This window comes from Hakea prostrata, chromosome 5 (assembly GCF_041222555.1).
Source record: "Hakea prostrata isolate BN-2017 chromosome 5, UWA_Hpros_2, whole genome shotgun sequence".
In the NCBI taxonomy this organism is placed as follows: Eukaryota; Viridiplantae; Streptophyta; class Magnoliopsida; order Proteales; family Proteaceae; genus Hakea; species Hakea prostrata.
The window spans coordinates 38,002,515-38,018,274 of record NC_142604.1 but is presented as its reverse complement, the minus strand read 5'-3'; the positions used below and the strand labels follow the sequence as shown (position 1 = coordinate 38,018,274).

Sequence of the window (15,760 nt, the reverse complement as noted above, 5' to 3'; positions counted from 1 at the left end):
CTATGTTTTATATGCTAAACATCACATATTGAATTGGAATTGATTGCAATAGTAAGAATTGATGGGGAATCAATTAAGGGGATGATAAGAATTGGATTAGGATCATGATTCAATAGTAATTCAATTTAGCATATACCTACACTTCAATTTGAACTAAAGAATAGGTTGAAATGAAGGGAATCAAAGCAATGCAATGTAAGCAATCTTAATGGGAGTATAACATAGCAAGAGTGGGGTGATAATCATGGAATTGAAAGGGGGAAACTCATGGTTAAGTGTTTGCAAGGTTGCAACACTTCAACCATGGTCTAAAGATCATAATTTGATAGAATAATAAGTAGATTAGAAGAAGAATAAGAGGAATCATACCTTGAGTTGATGATTGAGGTGTAAAACTAATGATTGGAGTCAAGGATCTTCACAAACACCAAGAAAAGCCCAAGAGAGTGTCAAACCTCGTTCTCTGGAGTGCCAATGATTAGTTTAGGCCTTCATTCACGAGTTCCAAGAAGGTAGGGTCAAAATGGGAAGTAATTTTGTGAATTTTCAAAATTCATAACTGCTAGTCGACTGGCTGGTCGACTGTCAATCGACCAAGCAGTCGACCAAGACTTGACAACAACTTCAAGAGTGGATTTGGAAGGCTAGACTGATCCAAATTGAGTTGGGTTTTCTCCTACAAGTCAATCAACAAGTCTAGTTTCAAAAAATACCTTCGGATTGAGCACAGGGGTCCAATAGGTGCTTCAACTAAATCAATCTTCTTCGATGTGCAGATTTTCACTTAACACTGACAATGTGCTCAAGTAAGGGGCATCATCATCAATGTCCATAGGCTCTAGATCAAGCATCGAATTTTCAACTAAGAGGGCCCACAAGTCTCTTCTACCTCCGGGCCGGGTCAGGGTTAGGATAAGGTCGGATTTTACACAATCGACCGGCCCTGGTTGAGGGGTCAAACAAAGTCCAAATTGGGAGATCTTTGGCTTGCTAGAAAGGTCTTTCAAAGATCTAATCATGGGTGAAATTACCTCATCATTTTGATTTTCCATCATCATTTTACAGACGTGCCAATATCGCATTTTAAAACCCTCATGACTAAACTTCTCTCTCCTCTTAAATTTTGTAAGAGGTGTCAAGTCATCACTAGGGTCATCCACTTGCATTAGGTCCACTCCAGAACCTTCGGGCTTAACTCGGATGGCCCACAGTTGTCGTCGGCTTGAGGCCCGGGTTCACGGTCCTGAAAATATGCATGGGTTAACGGGTTAGAAAACCAGGGGATTTTACATTACCAATGGAATATCCCTCTTCTTAACTTGCTTTTCTCCCAGATTGAGGTTGAGAATATTTTAGCAATTCCCATTATGTCTTATAATAGCTTGATTCCTAGATTTGGAGTAAAACTAGAAATGGAACTTATAAGTATGATGTGGGAATTGTTATTTGATGCATGACATGAATGTTAGTTAACCTCATAGAGTTCAATGAACTCATTCCTTTATTTGTATATGTTTTTTTAGATTTTATGAGGCCCTCCTTTCAAGTGGATGATTTGTCGCATGGAAGCTTTCTGGAAAGTACAAACGAGGAGGAAGTAGAAGCGCATGAAGCTACATGCTCGTGCCTCAACTGCTCCTGCGGAGCAGGTTTTTAGTGATAGAGACCTTACCATCCTTATAAAATCTTTAATATCATTTATGTCCATTTTCTACATTTATACATTGATTTCTTTTGTGAGAGGCGAGGTATCCTCTACCAAGACTTTTGAGTATTTCCGCTATAGATATTCTTTCTTTCCTAGAATTTTGATGTTTTATCTTTTGATTAGAAGTTTTGGATGATAGTAATTATTATTTCAGATTTGATAATTTAATACTTAAACTTGATTTATTATTGTCCATTTAATTATGCTACATCGTGTGTGTTTTATGGAATTGTCACTGAACTTAGGTCTTGCGGTGTATCACCCTCACAAGTATTCGGGTATGACCGGATCCGACTAAGTGGGGTGTGACAACTGATACTCTTTCAAATCCAAAAATTGATTCTAAAATGTAAGATTTCAAGGATATTTTGGCATTCAATATAGTTTTCACAAATGAGGGTAATGTCATTTTTTTGACTTCTTAATTTAATAAAGGGTAATTGCTCATGAGACTATTGTGTAGAATGGTTGGTGATTGTCTGATACCTGATCTGTTGGGCTATGGATCACTCTCCCACGTATTCGGGTGAATGGATACCAACTGGGTGGATGTGACCAAGGGTGTCAATATGGTTAAAAAGCCGTTAAACTGTACCGTACCAAACCGTTTAAACTGTATCATACCGTACCGTTTCGAAATTCAGTACGGTATGTACCGTTACCGAATTTGGTCATTCGGTAAGGTACGGTTATGGTAAACGGTGTCATACCTTTGGTAAATACCATTTACCGTACCGCTAAACCGAATACCGAATCCCGTTTTTCATACCGTATACCGCATAACTATAACCCTAAATCCCTAATTCTAAACACTAACTTTCCTTTGTTCATCACAATCGAAGAGAAGAACAGAGAGCAGAGGCAGCGGCTGTTGAGATTGTCTTATAGCTTGTTGCGCATTTGTTTCTTTTTCTGGTTCGGTGGGTTGATTGTCACCTTGCTGGTGCCCTTGGATTGCTTAGAATACTTATTTACAAGGTAATTGTTGATGAAATATTCATGAATTTGATGTTAGTTCTTATGTATATCAACATGTTTGAGCCTACTTTCCCTTGTTTGTCATCGAGTTTGATGTCCTTTGGAACCTGCTTTTGATGTTTATGGTCATTTGCTGCAGGCTTATGCTGATGGCTTCAAGCTTCTCCGCATCAACGAAGGAGATAACATAGAGGTTACAGTTAACGAATGCCATTGTTAGTGTTTATGGGTTGCTGGTTATTTTCCTTCCCAAAGAGAGTCTCCTTTGGCGCTAGGTTGTGGCACTTGGTGTGGTAATTCAACTCCTCTGTTCTTGGTTTGAGTTTGTGAATTTGAAAAATGGATAGATTTAATGAAATTGCTCTTTTATGGGATTTTGTAGATCATGGTAATGTTGCTCAGCTCAAGCATTTCAGCAGCTTTAGCAATTGCATATGTGGGTAACAAAGGGAATAGCCATGCTGGTTGGTTGCCTATCTGTGGTCAAGTTCCCAAGTGCTGCGACAGAGTAACTTGAGCTCTTATCGCCGACTTCACTGCAACAGTCATTTACTTGCTGCTGCTTCTTCAATCCATCTACTGTTCTTGATCCACTTCTTGTTAATAAGTGAGAGCTTAAGCACTTATATTATATATAGGTCTTTCTCTTCTTATCTGTTTCCAGTTGATGAAATTGTACTTCCAGTAGGTAATTTTATTTGGATTAGAAGAAGAACAGTGGGTCAGAGCCAGAGTACAGAGAGTACTCAGAAAGGGAGAGTGGGGAAGGATGTTATGAATTTCAGCACTGGTTGTGGTAGTGTAGTTGTATAAGTCATTGTATGTTGATGTATGCTTATTATAATTCACATCGTGTTTTTTTGCATGTTCCAAACTTGTTATGTTCCCATACAATACCGTAACAAAACGCACCGTATACCGAACCTTGCAATTTTTCCATACCGGTTTCATACCGTAACGTTTTTTAAATTACCGTTTTCATACCGTACCGTTTAAATATGGTACGGTAAGGTTATGGTTTGAGGTTTTCAAATTCAATACCGTACCATACCGTACCGAATTACCGTTACCGTACCGAATCGACACCCTTAGATGTCACAATGGATCATATACATCCCAAAAAAAAAAAGAACTAGCTACTCATTACAAAAAATAAAAAAAGTCATAAAACAAATAATAATGGATTTGAAACTCTAGCAAGGATTGCTACAAATCATGGACAGTACTTTGACAAAAGGTTTAGTTTCGGACCAAAAACGTTGTTGAACTCTTGGACAAAAATTGGGGGTGGAGAGTAGTTCATGGTCTTCTTCTTGCACAATGAGATAGATAGATAGATAGATAGATAGATAGAGAGAGAGAGCCAAGATCCTCTTGCCTTCTTCCCCTCTATCCGTGGCTGACTCCTCTATTTTATCTCTCCCACACACTTTGAATTCATTGTCTTTACCCATTAGTTTGGCCCTTATTCGTTTCAATTATTGGAAAACTCAAAACTATAAAATTGTAGATTTTTTTGTTATCTTTCTATAACATCTTGAGTCACCTCAATCCGAGTTCAGAAAGGGAGAATTATGCCCAAAATATCCAAAGCGGGTCTATTTGCAATATTTTTGGATCTTGTTACCAATTTTACTCTTTGGGCCTCCACTTGTTTCCAATTTGGCTAAGATTCATGTTCACCTTGCATTGATTAAATTTGAATCTCAGCATTAATGATTCTTTTTTTTTTTTTTTTTTTTTTTTTTTTTTTTTTGTTGGGGGGTACAAAGGGGCTTTATTAAGCCGAGGGATGGGATATTAATATGCCTCAGCGAGAGCCAAACTCCCGACCTTTTCACTAAGAGATGTTGGTTTCAACCACTGTACAAAATGTCGGCGACATATCGCCGACACAGGGCGATATGTCGCCATGTCGCTGGGGGCGATACGACACCCCCCGCGACACCGACTCGCGAGAGTCGGCGATAATTGCCGACTTCGGCGATAAAGGGCGATTTGCCCGAATTTCGTTCAATTTTTTTTTTTCTCTCTCTCTCTCTCTCTTCTCCGAGCTTCTCTCTCTCATTTTTCGCACTTTTCACTATATTTTCGTCCGATCTTCGACATCTACGGGTACATCTTGCTTCCTTGTTGCCGGATATCATGTTGTTTCTCGATCGGGCCGTTTCGCCGGATCCGAGGTTTTTTCGCAAACGGTAACCATTCTTATCCAAGTAATTTTTCACAAAATGCATGCTATATGATGTTGGATGATTTTGAAATTAATATATGTTGAATACCATGTGACGATCTACGATTTCACGGAGTCGGAATTTTTTCCGCAAAGTATTTAATTTTTTTATTTTTGTGGGTAAAAAATGATATTTTGATTATCTTGTATGATTACTTTTTAAGTGATACGGTGGTTGTATGATGATAGAAAAACATATGTGGAACTCCGTGAGCCGATCTATGGACTCACGGAGTCGAAATATTTTTTGACCCAAAAATAAGTTATTTTATTTTTCAAAAAATATCCCGATATTAATAAAAATATCAATAATTATGAAATGCAAAAATAGGGGAAAATGGGGGGAAATGTTTTGAAAATTATGGAATAATTATATAAGTATTTTTCAACTGTTGGTTGTGTTGTCCATGTGGCTTCATCGCCGGTTTTGATATGGGCGGCTATTTTTATAATTATATCATACATGCAATATTCATAATTTCATATATGATTGTTTATGTGTATAAACAATTATAATGATGTTGTTATTTGTTAATGTTATTTGAATGCAACATCATCATGTCCGTAGTGGGAGTCGAGGGGCTGGGTCTTCCTGGGTGGCGGGCAGGACGGGGGTCAAGGCGGTCGGGACAACCCGAGAGATCGCGAGGGAGGGAGGACTAACCCGATGGCAATATTGTCGGCTATTGATGGAGACAAAAATAAACCGAGTGTAATTTTTGTCACAAAAGAATATACTCGGTGGCATCGTAGGTTCAAGGGTCACATCACCGGGAGTTCAAAGGATGTGACTAAATGCACGAGGCCCATCCGATGTAATCAGTTACTCGTGGATTTACAAAAACAAAAGGGGAAGAAGAAAGATGATCGCAGGAAGTCAACGGCACTAGATGATGCGGTGCGGGGGCCGTCATCATATGTGGATGATTCGAGTGATGATAGGGATGTTGATCCTTGATGTGGACGAGATCGGGAGGAGAGGGATATGCGGCGGGCCATGGCGAGGCGACGATTGCACCATCGGGGAGCGGGATATGGCCGAGCTGAGCTCGAGCTGGTCCATCTAGGCCTACGGGGGCTGACCTTCGATTCGGGGGAGGGGTGGTGTATTTGGCATGTTTGGCGATCACGAGTCGCGGGCCCCTCATACATCAGGTTCGGACTGCCTCGGTGCCACTACCACGGCAACCATCCGATTATCCACGCCGTCCGGACCCGACCATGGAGCAAGATCCCGATACATTCGGAGAAAAGGGGCCAAGCAGCCCAAGATATCTGGTGCATGGAAAGGTATGGCAAAGAAGGTAAAGAAGGCAATGTCAAAGTGGATTTATTACAATCACATCCCAAAAACACAGACAGGGTCCATACTATACGAATATGATTGATACTATTGCAGGGCGCCTGGATATAGTGGTCCCAACCCTCGAGTTGATGGCCACCCTCCTTCAAGAGGAGAAGCAAGAGCTGCGGAGTATATTGATAGTATGAAACCCTGGTGGGATACTTATGGATGCACCATCATGTCCGATGGATGGACCGGCCCGACGAGAAGTCCATCATCAACTTCATGGTATACCGTGATTAGAGAACTGTCTTCTTGAAATCGGTGGATGCTACGGTCATACGAAAGACCACGATATATCATGGGTCTCCTGCAGGATGTGATTGACCGGTTGGTAGGAAAATGTGGTGCAAATTGTCACCGACAATGGCTCCAACTATAAGAAGGCCGGTGAAGTGTTGATGGCTTCACCTGATTATAACCTTATGTGGACACCTTGTGCCGCACATTCAATTGACCTAATGTCGAAGGACATTGGAAAAATCAGCATTGTCCACAACACCGCTGAGAGTGCAAGACGGTAACCAACTTCATCTACAATCATAACGTTGCTTTGGCAATGATGCGGAGATCATGTGGAGGTGAGTTGGTGCGACCTGGTCCGACAAGATTTGCGACAAATTTCTGTCGCCTTGAGCAAGATGCAAGATAAGAAGTCGGGCCTCGCATCCATGTTTGCATCGCAGAGTGGTTTGATTGGGCTGGATCCAAGTAAGATAACTATCTACTATTTCATCTTATAAATTATTATATTTATATTATGAGTTTATGATTATCTTGTATGATATTTATTGTCTATTGACTTAATGAGTTTGTGATAATTCAAGACGACCAATGGGCGCGCCCGCACGACACAATATCATCCGATGATTTCGGAGATGTGTTATCGTAGTGTTGCAGACCCATAGATCCTATAGTAAAGGTCTTGCGTATGGTGGACTCTTCCTTGAGGGGACCCACTATGCCCCACTTGTATGCATCCCTTGAGCGTATGAAGGATGCTATAAAGGCAGCAAACCCTAGAGGACATCGGGCTTTCTTAGATATTGTCGATGCACGATGGACAGCTCATCTGATGCATCCTCTTCATAGGGCCGGTAAGTAAATATTCTGGGTTGTTGATTTGTAGTTGTAGTCTTGTAGACTTGTGGGCTTGTAGCATTGTAGGTATTGGTATTTTGGTAGTTGGTAGTACTAATTTTAAGCTTTTTAATTATGCAGATATTTTCTAAACCCTAAGTATCAATATAGTCAACATTTAGGGTTGGACACAAACCTATTGGATGCCCCGATACGTGTAATAACGGTTGGAGCCGATGAGATGGTCCAATCATTTTGCCACAATGAGGTGAGACATTGGGAATTTCAAACGATTAGTGAGTTGTATTAATTGTTTAAATAATTTAGATAACCAATCAATACTAATGATTGTATTATTGCAGATCAAATTGTTTAGAGATGCATTTGGGTCTTTTAGTGGAGCTGGTGTCAGACGGGCAAGAAACCATGGATCCAGGTTAGATACTTATATAGTTAGATCCTTAGGGCTTAGATGCATAAATGTTTTGAGTCTTTTGACTTTTGAGTTTCTAACTTAATGTTTTTGTGATAATGCAGCTGAATGGTGGTATCTCTATGGCAATAGTTCATCAAACTTGCGAAGATTGGCAGTCAGGATCCTGTCTCGACTTGCTCGCCTCTGGATGTGAGAGGAATTGGAGTACATTCAGCATGATCCACTCCCAGGAGGAACCGGTTGGGAAGCCGCGTCTAAATGACCTCGTATTTATTCACTATAATATGAGGTTGAAGCCGCAATATGCCAGGGAGCAGGCTCGAATGAAAGGCAATACATCAATCTCGATGATATATTTGATGTTGCCGAAGATGACCAAGATCCCCTCACTCAGGGATGTTGGACAGGGGTGAGCCGGTATTGGACCAACTCGGAGGGAGGCCTCCGACCCGCAACTAGCTCAAGCCTGCAGGGGTTAATGTGGGTGATTATATGGCCACCGAAGAGGGTCAGGGCACATGCAGAGGCAGCTGCCACCGCCGATGAGGATTGGATGATGGCACCGGGCACGGAGGAGCCGCAGGACAACAATCCCGATGACACACTCTCGCCTAGTCGACCGGGTGGAGATGATGATGGTGGTGGTGGTGGTGGTGGTGGTGGTGGTGGTGGTGGTGGTGGTGGTGGTGGTGGTGGTGGTGGTGGTGGAGGAATTGGAGAGCGTATACATGTTCCACTACCAGAGACACAGGAGCCCCCACCCAGATACACTGGGGAGAGTCATTTTGATCATGCCACTCAGGATTATGATCATGGTGGTGATTATCAGCGTGGTCGTCAATATCCTGATACGAGGCCGAGCCACCATCGAGGGGAGCTGGCCATGACTATGTTAATCCTTGGGATGCGGCGATTGCGTCAATGGGGTCCATGAGCTTGGATGAGTCCGTAGGCTCCACACCAGGTTATTGGCCTACGGGTAATTATGGTGTCCCTCTCCCTCCTTCGATGGACGGATGATATGGGAATTAGTAACCCCTCTAGTTCTTCGTATCATGGGAGCTATGGTGTCCCCTCTAGTTCTTCGTATCATGGGAGCTATGGTGTCCCTCTCCCTCTTTCACAATCAGAGTCATTCGTACCAACAAGGGCATCTGATGGCATGCGCGTCCTTGGCCCTATTCTCACTTCCTCAAATTGGAGTTCTCACGGCAGAAGATGACCGCCATAGAACTGCAGTGAATGATTACTTAGACAATTTTCAATATCGTATGAGATGGGATGAGTATGTGAATTTGTTGGGGGGACATCAATGGAGACAGTTTGAGTCAGAGGAATTCGATCCACCTAGGCACGATGGTACCGAGCCGAGAGTTTCGATTTTATATGGTTGGATGATTTTATGTACTATTTGTACAATGAATTGTAGACTTTATATGATTTGGTTTTATGAGTTTTTAGGTTTTTAGTTTCGGGGCTTTCGTCCGCGTATAGTAGGACATGGGTCGATTAAGAACATTAGTTTAGGTAATGTTTTAGATCAAAATAACACTACCAATGTGTTTATTAGCCTCAAATTAGGCTACACATCAAATTTCAGGTCAAAATGACCAAAAAAACCCATCGAAACAGGGGTTCGATTTTTCATCGAACCCCTACCAAAAGTCGCCCGACTTTTGGCGAAATTTCGGCCGTGTCGTCGTGTCGCCAAGGAGCGACACGGCGACACGGTTCGAAATTTCGAACTATGGTTTCATCCACTAGAACAGCTCTACGTTGGCAACATTCATGATTCTTGGGCAGCAAGATTGAATCCCATGGTTTAATTGGATTAAAATCCACCAATATCTAATATATTTGTCAACTTTGCTCCATATTATCTATAATAACCAAAATCTCGTTATTCTTGAAAAAGACATAAAGATACTCAATTAGCTCTCTACTAGTTAATTAAGTATGAGAAATTAAATCAAATAAATAGTGATAAATGCATAATTATTAGGGAGCTCACCAATTTGTACTGGTGAGTGAATAGGAATAGTCATAATCAAATGACTAGCAATCAAACAAAGCAATGGTTGAGATCAAGCGACATTTTCAAGCAATGATGATGAGTAACCGTCGTACCAAAGCGACACAATGATTAACATTTCAAAGACGGAGGGACATAACATTCTAGGCAATCCCTAACTGTCGTGCCCTCGTTAATGCAACCATCAAGCTCTTTGGGCCATATCTTGAGTCAGCCTTCTGATCGGCATTGAAGGCAATCGGGCTGAGCAATGACTCAAGGACAACATATGAGCAGGGGACACAAGTTAGAACACCTCAAGCAGCATTTGAGTATGTAAGGCCAGTATAAGGGGTAAGTTGAGCATTCTATCCACTCGACCACAAAGGGAAGTTGAGCACACAGAATTGGGGGCTTGTGTAGTGGTCAAGCACTAGGTTGGGCCTCTTTAGAATCATGTTGGGCAAGGATAGCTAGAATGGGGTGATGCTTGGAGCCAGTACAACCAGGCCAAGTAATTCTCCATACTAGGACCAAGTCAACATGGACAATTAAGGGAATGGCCACCCAATCCGCTAATAGCGGAGATTTGGAGGAGACCACGTAATAACGTCTCACTCGAAGCCAATCCAACGAACTACCACAAGAAGGACATGCCCTCAAAGGAAACCACATCGCATTCAACAGTCCAAGTCACTGGGCTAGCAAGATGCCCAACCAAAAGCAATGCCTATAAATACCCAAACTTTGCATGGCAATAGGTGTGAGCAATTAACCACTCTTACTACCTATGCTCTGAGAACCTAACTCAAACCTTCACTGTTGTGCCTAGACTAACTTGATTATCGGAGGCGGTTTCCTGGCCTATCCCATGTCGGCCCACATTGACATCTTTGTGAGCGCAAGTCATCCAATTGATTGGGCAACATGAACAAGTTCAGGACCCAACACTATGAGGGTCTGGTAACCCCAAAAATATCTTCATAGTTAAGATTATAAGCTACAATTTCCCTGTATGAATATGAAATCAATAATATTCTCTGGTACATCATACACGGCGATGAATAATGGAGTCAAATAGAGAAAACTTTACTTCTCCAATTGTGTTGTATAATGACCTCATATTAAAATGGGAATAAGAAATACTAGGTTGAAATTTCCATTCCGTATCAACCATTTCAAATTCCACAACAGCGATACATTGTATAAGATAAGAATTTCGTCTTAGAAAACATATGTGACGAGTCATGTTTACATTTAATTTATTTTGAATCATGTCTTCTATTCTAGTTTAGTTGGGTAGTAAGTGTCTTGCTATCGTCATTTAAAGGTACAAAAAGAGTTTTTTTTTTCAATACCAATTTAATACTGATCTTAATTACTCTGCAGTGTTTTTACGACATCTTGAGAAAGTCAAAGCTGAAGGAGATGGTCAACGATGACTTCTTCTTCTTTTTTGGTAATCTTCCTCTCCTTCTACTTTATTATCGGAGTTGGAAGGACCGAAGGAGAACAAGGTGGAGTTGCAGAGCTGGAGCAGTAATGGAAACATGCATGATCATAATTCCAAGAACCCAGGTCTTGCTCCTCTTCTTCTTCGCCCTCGCTGTCCTGCTTAGCTTCTGCAATTGTGCTGACCCTGAACTCCTCTACAATATTTGTCCCAACACAACCCTGTACAGTACCAACAGCACCTACGAATCCAACCTGAACACCGTTTTGTCTTCTCTTTCCTCCAACGCCACCTCCAACTCCGACAACTCCTACCGCAACGCCACCGCCGGCCAGAACTCAAACACTGCTTACGGCCTTTACTTCTGCAGAGGCGATGTCAGCCACAACGTGTGCAGCGATTGTGCCACCACTGCTTCCACCCAGATAACCCAGCTTTGCCAAAACACCAAAGTTGGATACGTTTGGTACGATGAGTGTACGTTACGCTATTCAAATCAATCCTTCTTCTCTACCCTAACCCAAACCCCTGTCGTTTACATGTGGAATACCCAGAATATCTCAAACGCCACTTCGTTTAATCAGCTACTATCTGATACCATGTACAAGGTCGCTACTGCTGCAGCTTCCAATTCAGAGAGATTTGCTACCCAAGAAGCCAAATACACAGATTTTCAGAATCTGTATTGCCTGGGTCAGTGTAGTCCAGATTTATCAGCCAACGATTGTAATACTTGCCTTTTAGGTGCCATCGGTGATCTTCCAACTTGCTGTGGTGGAAAGCAAGGTGGGAGAGTTCTCAATCCGAGTTGTAATGTTAGATATGAGATATACCCTTTCTATAACGTCACATCTCCTGCACCGTCTCCTTCCCCAACTCGTCTTGCTCCTCCCCCTCAGGGTAACGGCACTACTACTCCAGCCAGTCTAGGTGAGCTACTTGGAGATTTTAATTTTTATTATAGTATGATGAGCTAATATTTGTTCACTGCAAAACCGAGGAGCAGATCGCATTTGATCTTGTCCAGGGATTTGTTTTTTATACTCAGAAAGAGGAATTCTGCTTATAAGTGAAAGTTACTTGCAGAAAATCAAAGAAAATCGTCCACAAAAATAGTTGCTATTGTTGTTCCAGTAGCTGTAGCAGGAGCGGTTCTTTTCTCTGTTCTTTTGTATTGTTTGGTAATTCGGAAGAAAAAGCAGGATCCATCGAAGGAAAATGGTAAGAAGCTTTGGCCTTTCTTGGGAAAATTCTTGGTGTTAGGTTAAGTGGCTAAAGATGCCAGTGACTCCTAATTCCTGGGTATCTTGGCTCTTGTATGTAGGTATATATATATATTCATTGATTTTGTTCTAATGATTGTGGTTAATGTATTCCTCCTTATAGATTGTGGATAGGTTGGATCCCTATTAGAAGTGCAGAATCATTACAATTTGATTTCAGTAGAGTTGTTAAAGCCACGAGCAACTTTGCAGATGCTAATAAAATTGGTGAAGGAGGATTTTGGGGAAGTTTTCAAGGTAGAAACACAGTAACTAACATATAGTAGCCAAACTAAAATCCTTGAAGGTGGCTCTGATTTGCTTATGAAGCTAGACAAGTTTATTAATCAATTGCAATTTCTTCAGGGTGAACTTCCTAGTGGACAAGAGATTGCTGTGAAGCGACTTGCAAAGAACTCAGGGCAAGGTGCTGAAGAATTCAAGAATGAGGTTGTGCTAGTAGCAAAGCTTCAGCACCGGAATCTGGTTAGACTCTTGGGGTTTTGCTTGGAGAAAGAGGAAAAGATACTCATCTATGAGTTTGTACCCAACAAGAGCCTTGACTACTTCCTGTTTGGTTCGCTCTACATCTCTCTCTGTTTCCCTGACTCGTTCTCTTGGTGCAGGGGTGTGGAATTTGTTTGTTCTTATGTTTTGTGGACTCCCATGAATTAGCTGCCCAATTTTCTGTGGATTGTGGACATAAAACTAGAACTCCTGATACTTCATTACATGTTCAATTCCTAAATTTTAATACTACATTTCATTTGAATGAACACAGATCCTGAGCAGTGTCTGAAGTTAGATTGGCAGAGACGTTACAAGATCATTGGAGGGATTGCTCGAGGACTTCTTTATCTTCATGAAGATTCCCGACTTCGAATTATTCATAGAGATCTTAAAGCCAGCAACATCTTGTTAGATGCAGAGATGAATCCTAAGATTTCAGACTTTGGGATGGCAAGAATTTTTGGTGTGGACCAAACTCAAGCAAATACAAACCGAATAGTTGGGACTTAGTAAGTTCAGTAACCTTATTTCTTCTAATTATGATCAGAGAAAGCATTTTGACATATTCTAGTCTTCGAAATGCTGACGTTATTTCAGAAGAAATGTTAGCGAATACTTGTCCCAAAGCAGCAGAATAAACATTAGCTGCATAATCAATAAATTCAACAACCTATGTATCTTATTCCGCAAGAACAGAGAACTGAATTGCTTCATTAATTTGGAGAAGTTTCATAGCAGTTAAGCCTAACTGAAATAGGGTGTGGTTTTTCTTGAAGATGCTGGTTCAGCTTATCTGGAACAGTGAACATGAGAAGTTAATTTTGGTTATACTAGCCAACCTCATAGCAGTTGCAAAAACTAAAGCCCAACTTGGCTTTCTCTCCCCATTCCTCCCCCTCTCCTACTACAACTGAAGTTGCAGTCATGTTCTTGCTGCACCCTGTTGTATGCATTGTTTTGGGTTGATTCTCTGCCCCTTTAAGTTCTGTTTCACAATTTCTCTATAAGATTTCATGTTGACACATTATCGAGGCAGCAGGAAAATCCAAACAATGGGTGAACCCTAGAAAGGAAAAGAATCAGAGTTTTCTTTGTATCTTGAAGCTATAAGTAGAATGTAACAACTAAGAAGAGGCACAGTCCAGTAGAATCTATATGGTTACCAATATTTTCTTTAACTATAGTAAATTAATTTCTTGCAGCGGTTACATGTCTCCAGAGTATGCAATGCAGGGGCAGTTCTCAGTCAAGTCAGATGTTTTCAGCTTTGGAGTGTTAGTTTTTGAGATTCTAACTGGGAAGAAGAACAGCAGTTTCTTTCAATCGGACTGTGCTGAGGACCTTTTAAGCTATGTAAGTTGTGTGTGTTTGTACTCCTTTCAATTCATTGCCATGGATTACTAGGACTTTCATTTTATCTTAAAACCTGAGAGACCTAATGACTTATATGGATCAATTGTTCAGGCATGGAGTCATTGGAATGCTGGAACGGTGCTTGAGTTGGTTGATCCAAGTATAAGAGAAAACTGTTCAAGAAATGAAGTTATGAGATGCATTCATATTGGGTTATTGTGTGTTCAGGATGACATAGCTGACAGACCCACTATGGCAACTGTAGTCCTAATGTTGAGTAGCTACTCAGTTACTCTGCCATTACCCTTACGACCAGCATTTTTTGTTCGAAGCAGAATGGAATCAGGTGCACTTACAGAAGTAAAACAAATGGTGGAATCTGAATCAGATCAGTCTAAAAGCAGGTCGATACCATTTTCTATCAATGAAGACTCGATTACTGAGTTAGAGCCCCGATAATGTTACAAAAATAAAGGTATCAACTCCACTGATCGCACCTATGGACTCACTTGTCCACGGTTGTTGTTCTTGTTTCTTGTACTATTTGTTTGTGGTTGAGGCTTGAAATCTCTATTTTCAAGCCTAAGGCCTGGTGGCTATGGCTTAAAAGGAAGTTTGTTGGTTCCAGTTTCTATTGGGATACTTTGAAGTCTAGTTTAATTGTTTGGTAAAATCCAAGCGTAGCTAGAGATTTTATTTCCTATGTCATCAAATAACGAAAATCTTGTGATGCTGAAGATTGGAAAGTGCTGCTGAATGCAGACTACTAAGCCTCTCAATTTCTAAATAAAACTTATATCCTTTTGGAAGGAGAAGCTTGAGTGGATTTTTCATTACTTGTGACTTGATGGGTGATCCAGATGGCCAGCCCAACCCCTCTCAAAGGGTGATCACTACTGCCACTAATACTCAAAATTTAGAATTTGTCCCTTGGAGAAAAGCAAAGTCGTTTTGAATTACAAACTCACTGCCTTAGTTACTATTACAAACTCAAAATCTTTTTTTTTTTGGTCATTGAAATAAATTTATTCAACCTCGGGCAAGCAAAACGCCAATTGATTACAAAGGGATATCAACCATGAGTGGATAGGGGAAAAAAACGCTGTGCCTTTCGACGTTCTTCCTTTCCTAGCTAGAGAGCCTACAACACAATTTTCATCTCTAGAAATAAAGAAAATCAGGGGAGATCTGTCTGAGGATGCGAGGTTAGTGGAGGAGAAGGGATGTAGTCGTTTTACCTATCAAATCTATTTAATCAACGGTCCTTTTTCATTTATTTTCTCACCAACCTGGTGTTTCCCTTTATGTCTCTTTCTATTTGTCCTCGCTTTTTAAGGGTCAAAGCTCTTGTTCTTCCACACGATTGGATGAGACTTTCCTAATTTGTCCTC

The 15,760-nt window shown here is 41.0% G+C and overlaps 1 protein-coding gene across 1 annotated transcript; it reads left to right on the top strand.

The window, feature by feature from the left end:
• Positions 1-11,301: 11,301 nt before the first annotated feature.
• LOC149015916 (cysteine-rich receptor-like protein kinase 25) lies at positions 11,302-15,365 on the top strand. The gene is given in 8 exon segments (XM_089156581.1): positions 11,302-12,174; positions 12,331-12,465; positions 12,642-12,745; positions 12,747-12,764; positions 12,873-13,083; positions 13,288-13,525; positions 14,219-14,369; positions 14,481-15,365. Coding segments are annotated over 8 exon segments (2,046 nt in total). The 5' UTR covers positions 11,302-11,333; the 3' UTR covers positions 14,829-15,365.
• The last annotated feature ends 395 nt before the right edge of the window (positions 15,366-15,760 follow it).